This window comes from Balaenoptera musculus, chromosome 15, assembly GCF_009873245.2.
Source record: "Balaenoptera musculus isolate JJ_BM4_2016_0621 chromosome 15, mBalMus1.pri.v3, whole genome shotgun sequence".
NCBI lineage: Eukaryota > Metazoa > Chordata > Mammalia > Artiodactyla > Balaenopteridae > Balaenoptera > Balaenoptera musculus.
Genome location: NC_045799.1, coordinates 80,119,949 through 80,133,262, shown reverse-complemented (window position 1 = coordinate 80,133,262; position 13,314 = coordinate 80,119,949). Strand labels below are relative to the sequence as shown.

The 13,314-nt window shown below is 48.2% G+C and overlaps 1 protein-coding gene across 6 annotated transcripts in view; it reads left to right on the top strand.

Annotated features, from left to right (window-relative positions):
- The window catches only part of CUX1 (cut like homeobox 1), a 373,348-nt gene that overhangs the window by 236,619 nt on the left and 123,415 nt on the right, over positions 1-13,314 (top strand). For all 6 annotated transcript variants that reach the window (XM_036824618.1, XM_036824617.1, XM_036824616.1 and 3 more), the window contains exons 7-8: positions 2,898-2,974; positions 4,438-4,504. In XM_036824618.1, coding sequence (XP_036680513.1) covers positions 2,898-2,974; positions 4,438-4,504 — 144 coding nt within the window. The remainder of the gene's footprint in view (positions 1-2,897; positions 2,975-4,437; positions 4,505-13,314) is intronic.

Here is a 13,314-nt window from a genome sequence, read left to right as displayed (position 1 = left end):
AGCGAGGCACCCAGAGGGGGGGGCAGAGCCTGAGCCACCTCTGTGGCCCTGGCCTCCCTTTGCGCTGAGACTTGGCCTCCCAAAGCCCTCACTGCAGGACCAAAGCCAGTCCCTCGGGGTCAAGCCCAGATCTGCAGGGGATACCACACCTATGCTGCTGGGAGAGCGGGGCTGGGTACAGCCCCTGGGAAGGAAGTGAGCCCCACAGAGTCGGGGCTCCGAAGGATGAGCGGATTCTTGACCCAGCAGATGTGGAACTGGCACTAAATGTGTCTCCTAGGAAAGCACTCTGTGCCCAAAGAGATTTCTCACCATATTACTGATAATTGAGGGGAGGGGGGAATGCAAGCCATTGAAATGCCTTGCCAACAAGAAATGGGTGCGTAAAAGAGGCCACCCCTAATGGGAACGTTATACGGCCATTATAAAATAATAGTTTTGTTGAATTTGCAATTACACCAGAAATGTATCCGGCATAATGTGAAGTGAAAAATGCATGATACTGAATTATAGACAGCGTGATTACATCTGCAGAGAACAAACTTATGCGTTACAAAAGTAGGGAAATAAATTTCTATAGGAATTTAATATTATTAAGTTGACTTTTCAAACTAGGTAAAAGGATTGATTATATTAAAAGATGCAAATAACTGACCACTGGGGGTGGGGGATGAAGCTAGATCTTTATCTCATTCTTTACACCAAAAAATTGAAATGGATTAGGATTTAAGTATTAATAATTAAATCATGTACATACTGGAAGAAAACCTGGGCATTTACTTTGTTTTTAATAATTTTGGAGTGGAGAGATCTTTCTACACATAAAAGAAAAGTTATATAAATACAGCTGCCTAAAATTTCACACAGACTTTTGAAAACAAGTAACAGTGAACAACATTTTTAAACCATCCAAAAACTGGGAAGAAATATTTGCACCACATAAGAAAAAGGGCTAATTTTCTTTATAAACAAAGAACTCTTACAAATTAATAAGAAAAAAACCCAGCGCTACAAAAAATGGGTAAAGGAGTTGAGCAGACAGTTCATACAAAGAGAAATTCTCAGCTTTACTCCAGAGTAAAACTAAGTTTAATTTTATCCAGTGTTGGCACAGCAGAACACTCTCGAATGCTGTTGGCAAGAGTTTAAACTGGTGAGGCTTTTTGTTGGAAAGTTTCTCAATATCTATCAAAACAACAAAAACAGTTGCACATACCCTTTCACCACTGTAGTTCCTCTGTTAGAATTTTATCCAACAGATTCACTGTCAGAATTATGCACCAATACCTATGATGATCATTGCGGAATTGTTTAGTAGAAAGGGGTGATAAACCGTCTAAATGTCCATAGAGGCTTGGTTAAGTCAGTTGTTTAATAAGAATGAGGACAAACTATATATGCTGGGGTAGAACATTTCCACAGTACGGAGATAAGTGAAAAAGCTAGCTGCAGGATACCATGTGTGCTCTGATCCCTTTAGTATTAAAAGAAAGGGGCGGGGAGTGTTTATTACACTATAATATATCACATCTGAGTTTATATTATGCTACAGTATATTACATATTACATTGTATTTCTATACGTATAGAAAAATTCTAGGACTTCCCTGGTGGCGCAGTGGTTAATTAAGAATCCACCCGCCAATTCAGGGCACACAGGTTCGACCCCTGATCCAGGAAGATCCCACATGCCACAGACCAACTAAGCCCGTGCGCCACAACTACTGAGCCTGCACTCTAGAGCCCACAAGCCACAGCTACTGAGCCCACGAGCCACAGCTACTGAAGCCCGCGCACCTAGAGCCCGTGCTCCACAACAAAAGAAGCCACTGCAGTGAGAAGCCCGCATACCACAACAAAGAGCTCGCCACAACTAGAGAAAGCCCGCACTCCCCAACAAAGACCCAACGCAGCCAAAAATAAAATAAATAAATAAATTTATTTAAAAAAAAAAAAAAAGAATGAGGAAGCCCTTTATTGTTTAAAAAAAAAAAAGTAAAGAAAAATTCTAGGGAGCTACAAAAGAACTCTGAGGAGTGCCAGTGGAGCCAAGGGAAAGGACATTTTAACTTCCATGCTCTTATAGTATTTGTGGTGGTTGTTTTTTTTTTTAAACGCAGAGCATTTATTAGTTTTATAATTGAAATATGTGCAAATGCAAGCAGTGCTTTTCCATAGATTTCCATAAATTTGGGTGCCTTTTTTAACTGTGCCATTTCTACTTTTCCGTATTCCCAGGTTTCTTCTTTATGAGTGCATGTGTTATATTCATATGATGTAAAAATAATAAACTTATTTTTAGAGATTTTTCTGCCGATGAGGAGGAAGGAATGCTATTTATTGACCAGGGAATTCATTTGGAGATCATGGGAAATATAAACACGTGGAATGTGGCTGCAAACATTCCAAATGTCCCCATTAGGTATTAGAGTTGCATTTGCATTCCATTCCAACAGAAACGGAACAGCTGTCGAATCTCTTCAGTACATCCTTTATTCCAACAAATTCCTTCATTGTGTCAGCAAAATGTAAATGTATCATTCTTCTTGGGCTAACTTCAGGAAACAATGAGTGCATGATGATGATTTTTCTTCCTTTTTTTTTTTTTTTTTTAAATATCTGGCATTTCAAGAACGAGCTACATTTAGGATAACCTTCTAGATCAGTTGCCTCACGTCAAGTCCCACAGGAAATACACCTCCCCTCGTGTGATGTGCGGGTACAAAGTCTGGGTGTTAAAGAACAAGGCATCAAGGCTCCTGGCACTGCGAGTTGTAACCGGCCGCGAGCCTGTCACCAGCCGTGTGAAGATGGCTCATCGCCGTAGCTCCAGAACACACAAGATGTGTGAGTTGCTAAACAAGATGACCAATCTGGCTTCTTCCTCTTCCTTTTCAGAAAACTGCAGGAGACCCAGATGTCCACCACCTCAAAGCTGGAAGAAGCCGAACATAAAGTCCAGACTCTGCAAACAGGTGTGCTATTCTGCCTGCCGGTCAAGCTGCTACGGGCCAGTCTGACCTAGGGCAGGTTTTCTCCACCTCCCAGTCCCTCCAGGTCCCCTCTGACACCTGTCACCGCCGCCGCGGTGAGCCTGGAGGAGGGGGGGAGCCCACGCCCCAGCGTGCCTCAGACCCCCTCCTCCACAGCTCCCCACCTCGACTGCATGAGTCACCCACACTGAGTCGTTCCTGTCGAGGTGGGAGGCTCTGAATCCCATTTGCATCACTGCCACAAGCCATCCTTTCTTCCTGCTCTTTTTCCAACAAACAAGTCTAAATCACCAAACTGTCAAGGGCTGACGTCTCGTTTGGAACAACAATGAGGGCAAAAAAAACCCTTATTTCTACCCTGTGAAGTTAAGGAGAACAGTAATAGCAGACCTTTAAAACTTTAGATGCCTAAAAAGGTTATGCTTAAGTTTTTATCGCTTCTTTGAACTTCTTTCTGCCTTTTTTCTTTTTGTTCTGAAAGCGAAATAGCACTATATATTTAATTTAAACGTGGGGAAAAACATCAGAAGACATCGTAGTCCAAGTTCAAAAAAAACACAAGTGACAGAGTGGCAGAAACTAATCCTAACAAATTCACAGTCAAACAATATCCAAAAAATATAAAGCTCGCCTACAAATCAATAAAAATAGATAAACCGTCCAGGAGAACAATGGGCTAAGGATGAGAGCAGGCAGTTTGCGGAAGACATACGCGCGGCCAATACACATATGAAAAAATGTTAATTTTGAACAGGCGGGGAAATGCTAATTAAATCAGTAAAAGATTGTTTTGCCTGTCAGACTGTCGAATTTTTTTTTTTTAATTGATCATTTCCAGTGTTGGTGAAAGTATAGGAAAATAGTCACACTCTTAGTATTGACGTGAATGTAAATCGACTCTTGGGAGGCCAGCTGAGTGATATTGATCTGAAGTCGAAACACCCATGCTCTTTACCCAGCACCTTCCTTTCTAGGTGTCCTGACTCCCCGGGCATGTGGCAAGCCCTGTACAAGAGCTAAGTTGTTATTGTCATTGCCAATGTCCCAGCATGGAGAGATTTCCATATGTCTGCTAAGGGCAGAGGGCAGATCTCAGAAGATATTTGTATCATCCTATTTATGAAGGGGGAGGGGTGTGAAATATATATATACGCACACACATACACTTAAATATATATGCAATTAGGTATGGAAATATTTTTTAAATAGTGAAATTTATTTAAAAGCAGGAAACTTACACAATAAACTAGTAACAGTGGTTATCTCAGAAAAGGCGCATGGGATGAGGTGAGGTGGCAGTGGAAGGGGATTTTTCTGTTCCATGCTGTGTATACTTTTGTAATCTTTGCCTCCTTTGAAATGAGACTGTATTACATGTATACTTTTTCTTTCTGACTTAATGTGAACAATTAGTATATTATGGTTTTATGTCCTCTGCCTTTCAGCGCTGGAAAAAACTCGAACAGAATTATTTGACCTGAAAACCAAATATGATGAAGAAATTACCGCCAAGTAAGTCTCTGCCTGGCTCCCTCCATCGGCATGCATTTGGTCAGGTGTCATCCGATTTTGCTAATCCATGAAAGATTTCCCTGCCTCACCCTCCTGTTTATTGACTTTGCAAAGCAGTACGGGGTTTCGAAGATGCTTGGCCTCTGAGCTGCTGTAAGGAACAGGGTGTCGTTCCCATGACTTGCTTGCATCAGTTTAAAACCCAAGATGTGACAGTAAGCTCCATCTGGTGCTCTCAGAACAATCCTTCCAACTGAAACTTTTTTCCTCAATTATTGTGAACCCTGGCCACCACTGTGCCTTTTTCTAAGAAAGTTTGAAAAAGAGTCAGTGTAGAGAAGATGTGATACTTGGGACATTTTGTGGAGCTTGGTCTGTGCCAATGGCATCACCTTTCACCTGTGCCTTCACTCCCGCACAGGTGTATTTGTTCAAATCCCACCTTATGGTGCTGGGCGTCCGTGTGCGGACACACCCAGAGGGGGCGTGTATCTTTGGGCAGGTGTATCACACGAGGGTCTTGTGGGGAGGAAATCAGTGATGCACTCCGGGTACACTGTGGCTAGCCTACCCTCCACGCAGAATACCAGGAGGCAAGAAGTCATGTTGACGTAAATCAAGAAAGATGAAGGAGCAACAGATCATCCCCTGACAATGCCAGGCTAGAGTTGGAACAACTTTTTCCTGTCCCACCTCCCCCAGAAACCCATGCGTCCCCAGCGCCCACCCCACCCCAGCCGTGACAGCTGTGTCTACAGTGAGAAGCGTCTCCTGCTGTGCTCACACCGGGCCTCAGGGGGCGCTGGCGAGTGGGGAGGGGGCTCTGAGCAGCATCGCCCTCCTCCCCGGCGCCTGCTCCGTGTGGGGCCCTGGTACTCGGCATCCCTCAGCCCCATCACCTTTGCCCTTGGCCTTTGAGGTTGCTGCTGGGCCAGCTGCTCTCAGGGCACGTTGAGGGGGCAGTAGGGCAGCCCTTGACCTTTGCTCGGGGTTGTTTAGCAGCTCGAGATCTTGAGAGCCCAGCTACCCAGGTCTGGTGGTCAGAACCAGTTTTGATCATGAGCAGAGATCTTCTGCGCAAAGACTAAAGCATCCTGGTCCGTCTTGGCGACTCCGGCTGACTTGTTGGCATGTCTAATCCCGGGGGACCCCGCCGGATCGCTGTCCCCTCTCGGTGTGCTGAAATGAGACTTCAGGTGGTACAGAAAGAGCCGGTTCTAAGGTCCCGTGACCGTTACAATTGCGCTTTGAAAACTGGTGGTTCTGGTATTAACCCTTCCGACCCCGGGCATCACTGTCAATGGGCGGCAGGCGTGCGTCTCCGCCCTCCCCTCTGAGCCCACAGCATGAGAGTTCCTCACCTCCCAAGACGTACCCTCCGAGGCACCACGCCAGCTGCTGTCACCCTGGGGTTCCTCGGTGTCCGTGTCCGGGTTCCCTCTTCTGCCCGCGTGTCATCCTTGTTTTTCTACTATTTCCGCCTGGACTTTATTCTACTACGTAGGTTGTTGTTCTCAGTAAATTAGATTTTTTAAAATTATAATGTTTTAGTCTGATACATAGCTCTAGCCTTAAGTTTATAGCATTTCTTTTCTAAAAGACTTTGATCTGAAGATGCTGTGCTAATTCCCTGATTCATTCACTCTTATCCACATCATCTTACTTGCTGACAAGATTCATGATGACTTTGGGAGTGATAAGTTGGATTATTTCATTAATTTCTGTTAATTTATTTTTGTTAAACCACACCTCTTTCTAAAAGGCATAGATACATCTTGCATATCTACAATCAACCAAAGTTGGCTTTATTATACACTTAAAAAAATCTTTTGTGAACCCAACCTCTAAGCCCGTCTAAGCCCATGGTTTTCAAACTGTGGGTCACAATCGGCGAAGTCACTTTAGCGAGTGGCAACTGGCTAGTTGGGTAATAAATAGAATATAAAACAAAATAATGGAATAGAAGAGAAAATGCCATGGCTCATGGCACACAGTAAAGTTAGGCATTGTTTTGTGACACTTTTGTTTAACTCGTGTGTAAATCTGAAAGTACAGAGTTATTGAGCCACAGCATAAAATGTAGTTCTTCCTGTGGATCTCAGTCAAAAACCATTTCGAAAGCCGCTGCTCAGAGACTGTCACCAAAGCTCAACTTCCAGAAGCCAGTGTCTCCCGCCGTGTTCCCTGCGTGCACAGGGGGGGAGGTGTACCTACTGCCTGGTGACACCAAGCATCTGCAGAAACTATTGGGAGTTGACAGCCGAGAATGCCACCTGTCATGATGGCTAAGTACTGGGCCCTGGCTGAGAGTCACAACTTCTTACTTCCTTCTTGGGCTTCTAAAAAGCCACACAGAAAATTTGTGTCCATGTAATTGGTTTGCCTTAGGAGTTGAGGAAGCAACGGCACCGAGAACAGCCGTCTAGGAAGGACTTAACCTTCCCCAGCTCAGGGCTGTTGGTCTTCTCTAGGGAGGGCACGTGGTGGCCAGGTGTGCCTGGGAGACAGAAAGGGGGAGGAGGGGACATCTTGTCCCTGTCCCCACCCTCTCTCCCTGCCTCACTGTGCTCGGGGCCAGGGTGATGCTTGGGGATGATTCCTGTCTCTCAGCCAGCAAAGAGCTCAGTCACCTGCTCCCAGGTGATCCTGCTCCCTGGGAGGGGTCAGAGGTGCCTTGAGATGTCGGGATGATTTTCAGTCTTCAGTCTTGTCCTAAGTTACCGTTTATAGATGCAGGGACCCCGGGCTGTTCCTAAGCCGCCAGCTCTGTCATCTGACAGGTAAGATCATTAAATCTCGGGTCACCTGCATCAGCAGGGCTACCCAGGGGAGCACCAGAGGCCGGTCCTCCTGCCCCCAGACCTCTCCTTGAACTCTGAGCCCGCCGGCCTTTGACAAGAAGCGGTGGTGGTAGACGGGAGCTCAGGGAGAAATGTCTCTAGACTGTTTCCCGTCACATCAGTGTATCTTGAGTCCAGAAAGCTTCTTTTCCCTCCAGATCTAGATGAGTGAAAACCCACAGGTTACTTGCTCATTTTCACTGAACGGAGACTAAACGGAGAATAGAATCAAAAAGCACGGGGGTCAGTTGTTCTGTCACGTAAAATGCTTTGCCTCTGGGCTGTGGCTCTTGTTACCAACTGCTGACGGGGCCACGGGTGCTCTCGGGGTGTGTCCCCTCCTGTGATCGTAGCAGGAGGCCCTCGTCTCCTCCAGGGACAGGCGGGGAGGCAGAGGTGTGGTGTGCACGTGGGCGCAGAGAGAGCGAGCCTCATGGGCACGCCTCAGAGCCACTCGTCAGCGGCGCTCGCGTTCCTGGAGGCCTCCTCGGGGAGGATCGGCCGGGGGACGCGGGGAGAAAAGCTATTGCGAGCCAGCGTGACCCCTGCTGTGATGGAGGGGACGTACATTAGCGCAGCACCTGTGCCGTCGGGGTGTCCACAGAAGACAGCCCACTCTAGCTAGGTCGGTCAGAAGAGAGTTTAACGTGGGCACAGCGGGGACGAGGGAGACCAGCGGGGTCCGGGCACCCCGAGCGAGCACTGGCCGGGCCTCACCCCACCTCCGTTTGGAGGGGCCACCTGGAGAGGAGCTGTGGCCTCTGGGAGGCGACGGGGATCCCGGCAGCGCCAGCAACCCCTGACCTTACCCTCCTCCCCTCCCCGGCCAGGGGAGGAGCAGGGGGAGAGGGAGCTGGCGATGGGGATGGCGGGTCTCCAGCGCACACCACCCCACGCCGCTGGAGCCAGAGGAAAGGACTGTGGAGGAAGCCTTCCTGAAAGGGATGACCAGGGGTTTGAGGCCGAAGGACGAGCCGTGATGAGGGTTTGCTAGAGGCAAAGGAGGAGCGCCGTCTGTGAAAACACCAGGCGGCGAGGCCGATCTCCTGGAGGACCAGCCCGAAGCTCCGACGGGTGGATCTGCCAGGGCAGGTGGGCATGGTGGGCGCAGGGGCCAGACGGAGGCTCGGACGGGGATCGGCATTTCCCAAATAGAAATGGACGGCTACCACAGGGCAGCCTAGGGCCAGACCCTTACTGTAAATGGTTCCCAGAGCAAGTAAGCCACAAAACGCGTAGAGAATGGCCCGAGATAATAATTGCTACTTTCTTTTAACTTCGGAGACAATCGCTTCGATCTTGGAGATCCCACACGGAGCTGCCCCCTCCGCATTCCTCCCCCCTTTCATTTTCTGGGAAAGGTCTGTCACTTTACCATCTGCTTCAGGCCCGACTGACGTATACTGTCTTAGACTAGACAGCTTTTCATTAATACATACGAATATAAGCCCGCCAGGGGCAAATCTCACAAATGGTCTTAAAACATTTCAAAACAATGTATCTTCTCCCTTCGAAAGGAGGGCTTTTAAAAAATGTGTTGACAGAAAATGCAGGAAGGGGATGGGGGAGGCACTGTGGAAGGTGGGCTTTGAGTGGATTGCCGGGGTCCGCTGCTCCCCTTCTGTGTGTCCCTGGATAAGCTAATTGACCTCCGCGACTCTCTTTTCTCGCCTGTACAATGGGCCTAAGAGTAGTCAGGACGCTGGGCGGCTGTGGAGAGTAATGAGGAGGTGGGTGTGCAGCGCCCAGCACGGTGACAGCCGTGGTCACTGTCACTAATCGCTGTCACCTATTCTGTTGTCAACGAGTAGAGGCTGTTCCCGACAAGCTTGCCCTGGGCTCGGGTGCGTGCGTTTCTGAAATTAGACGGGCCTGAACGGCCTCGTCTCCACAGGAGGTTGGAAGGGCCCACGTCGCCTGTCCATCCCTGGGAGATGTCACTGGGGTGACCATCCCCGCCCCCACTTGGGACCGAAGCCTGCAGGTCGAAGGCAGTGAGGCCGTCGGGAGCCCCCGTTGACTGGGTGCAGCCCCTGGCCTGCGTCAGCTGGACCGGCCCGGCTGGCTGTGGCGGGTACAGCAGCAGGAAAGTTTTCCATGTGTAGGCTTGAAGCGAAATGTAATTAGCCTTTATGTGCAGAACAAGGCCTCATTGATGAATACAGCTGGTCTTTGTTTTGTCCTGTCATTGAGAGTGGGAGGTAAAGTGCTCTTCTTCATGTTTATTAATGCAAGGTCCCTTAGACAAATGGCAAGCACAGTTTACTATTTGTTGGAACATCGGGGGGCTTGCCAAAACAGTTGCTGTGGAAGGGGATTGCAGGGTTTCAGATTATAGCCATTTCTGGGTTAAATAAATGAATTATTTCTCAGCTTTTTTTTTTTTTTAAGTTAAAAACGTACGTCCTCCTCAGCTGGTCCGGCTGTGTACAGATCTTCTGCCTTCTCTTAGCAAATAGAGATTTAGCACCCCACACTTGACACTAACTTGGAGATTCTAGCAAAGTCGAACAGGTTGGATTTTAAGATTTCAGTGGTTCCCCGGGTTGGCCTTGGAGGAGGGCAGACCGCTTTTTGGGCCCCGGGAGAGAGGCCTGGACAGCTCCCCCTGCCCCCGACGCCACGCCTGTCTCCTGCAGCTGTTCGCTTGTAGTTGGGCTTAGGTGGCCGCTGCCCACGGTGGGAGGAATGTTGCCCTCCCAGCCAAGATACCAGCATTCTGGGCAAAAGTGCAGGAAGTCCCATTTTCGCTCAAGTCCACGGCCACCTCTTTGCTCTGTCCCCCGGAGTCCTGGTTGCAGAAGCAGCTTCAGTTGTAACACACACAGTCAGCTTATTACATTCCTCTTGACTTGTGGGCGGAGGCTCTGAGCCTCTGATGAAAGAAAATATTGAATTGCACTGAAATGCTGCATTTTTTATAGCTAATGTTAGTCTTAGAAGAATTTGCACCTCCCAAACCTTTCCTGCCGGTAAAATTCATATTTCTTAAGGTTACTCATGTTGTATTCCTTGCCTATATGCTTTTTAAAAAGAACCACATCGTATGCACACATACTTACATAGTACATTACAAAAGAGACATTTATGAGGAACTTCACTTGGGTTCATTTTAGAGTATTTACTCTCTAGCGTGTATATAACCAGTGTATAATCACAAAATGCATTATGCTCTGAGAAAGCAGAAAACTCCCAGGCGAACTTGGCTTAGGGCTTTATTGAAATTGTTTAAGGGAGCCTGTACCCTGCACCCCGTGTTTTGGAGGTAGGGGATGCCTGTGTCCCAGAAATGGGCGTGGAGGACCTCAAACAAGACTTGAAAATATGAGGATGCCCACAGTTGAAGACTCGACGGGGACCAAGACCGTCCGTGCATCCGGGTCACTCTGGACTATGTCACGGCACCTTCTTGCATGATACCTTGTTTATTCTCTCCAGCAGTCATGGAGGAAGTGCTTGTTGTGTTCATTGCATAGACAAGGAAACAGTCCTGGGAACACAGAGGCAGGCCTCAAATCCAGTCCTTTGGACTCAAGATCCAGTGCTCTCTGCACTCCCACCGTGGCCTAGAAAGTCTCTTCCTGTGCTGTCTTCAAAGGGCTGCGTTACCGAGTGCTGGCTCACCGGGTGACCGGCCTTCTTGAAGGGTTTCACGTCTTCTCTCCCTCCCCACGAGCCCCATGGTATGTACCCTCGCAGACCGATTTCTCTTTTATTTATTTTTTTTACAGTTCCACATGCAGGACTCAGGAAACTGGGCCAGGTAGAGCTCGGTAAGCGGAATACTCACGTTAGACAATTTGTGCTTCCCCCGATTGAATTTGAAAAGACCAGCCTCAGTGTCCGGAAATGGAGTCTCCCTGCTGTACCTTTAAGAATGTAACATTTTCTATTTCCTGGCTTTTTGATGAGTCATCAATTTCCAGTACGGGTTGCTGTAATTATCCTGGTCAGATTAATTTCCCTAAAAATAGAGAAGCAGCTACTTTGATGGTTTCGAGGGGATGGGCTTGAATAAAGAAACCCCTGTCCCTTAAACCTGAGAGAGAAATCAAACTTGCTGGGAACAAATGATGCCTTTTTTTCCCCATACCTTATCTGCAAAAGGGTGTGTGCATTTTGTAGAATTCCTGGGATTTTCCCTCTCTGTCCAAGCATTTTGCTTCACACCTGATATTCAGTGCCTGCATGAGCCCTAAAGGGCTTTCCTTGGCTATTGCACTGACTGAATCTGTTTTGCCTTTTCCAGGCAGTACAGCCCTGATCTGGAGTTTTCCCCAGTCTGGGAACTGCCTAGAAAGAAGGACGTGGCTTCATATTTTCAAATTCAGGTAGAAAGACCTCTGAGTGCCAGGGATTCTTAACCTGTTCCATGGACTCCATGGTCTAGAAATTGTAAGGCATCAGTGAGAATTGGCAATCTTTACCTTTCCTCCCTTCAGCTAATCTTTTTTATATATATATATATATATAAATTTATTTATTTATTTATTTATTTATTTATTTATTTATTTATTTATTTATTTATTTATGGCTGCTTTGGGTCTTCGTTGCTGCTCACAGGCTTTCTCTAGTTGCAGTGAGCGGGGGCTACTCTTCGTTGCGGTGCGCGGGCTTCTCACTGCAGTGTCTTCTCTTGTGGAGCACGGGCTCTAGGTGCGTGGGCTTCACTGGTTGTGGCTCACAGGCTCTAGAGCACAGGCTCAGTAGTTGTGGCGCACGGGCTTAGTTGCTCCGCGACATGTAGGATCTTCCCAGACCAGGGCTCGAACCCGTGTCCCCTGCGTTGGCAGGCGGATTCTTAACCACTGCGCCACCAGGGAAGTAAGTTCCCCTTCGGCTAATATTAAAACTCTGTGTTAAAATGCAGGCATTGTGTCAGGTGCTAGAACTGCAGAGTAAAGAAGGCAGGGAGAGTTAACAGGCGTGATATGCACACAGACATGGCTCACACGCTCTGCACACAAAAACACGTGCCACACACGTGTACATATAGCTGTCCTATATGCGTGTGTGTATAAACATGTTTATGAATATGGAGATAGCAATCACATTCGTCCAGCATCCTTGGAGGGGGTAGTGTAGAGAAGAGTACTCATAGGCTGTCACCTGGGTCTGGCATGCTTTTATACAAATTTTGGGTTTTTAATGGTCCTTGAAGTTCTTCTGATCTACTGTAAAGGACAGTCTTGGAGAACTCACAGTTTGAGGCTAAAGGAAACGGGTAAGGGACTGCTGGAGAAAACGTCAATTTGTAGAAGATCAAAGCACAGCAAATGAGCTGCAAAATGGGCATCGTCACGGGCGCTTTCCTGCTTGTGGGGCTCTGGGAACAGGATGGGCGTGTCCCTGCAGACCGCCCAGAGTTGGCCAACGTCGCCTGACCTGCCTCAGAGGAGGGCCCGCACCTCGGTCCCTGCACACCACGGGCCCACTGGCATCATCGACACGTGGCGCTCTTGTTGAATGAATCACTCTGCGGGCGCCTCCGCTGTGGAGACCGGTGGGTCAGGCGTGCCGCCGAGGGACCAGTCTCGGCAGTGCTGAGAGCCCGAGCAGCAAGGCCGTTTGCTCTCTGCAAGGGCAAACTAAGGAAGCTGTTGGAGTCTAGGAAGAAGGCAGGAGCCACCTGAACCTTTGAAGTGCTTCATGGAGACAGAATTGTAACGGAGGCCAGTCTGGAATGTTCACGCTGCCTTCTGCCCTCAGTGAGATCCCTCCCAAAGCCGTGCATTTCTGACCCCCACCCCCTGGGAGTCCCTGGCTGCCCTGGGGGCCGTGGCCTCGCTGGTCATTGTGACACTGCACATCTTTGCTTCCAAAGTGTCGGGAAGAAGGGGATTTGACGCACCCTGACCAGTCAAGGGCCCTTTGAAGGGAAGCAGGAAAGCTGGCGGAAGTGAGAAACTATCCTTCGCTTGGAATCGCCCCACATCAGTGAAGGCTAATTCCTTTTATGTGACATGTATT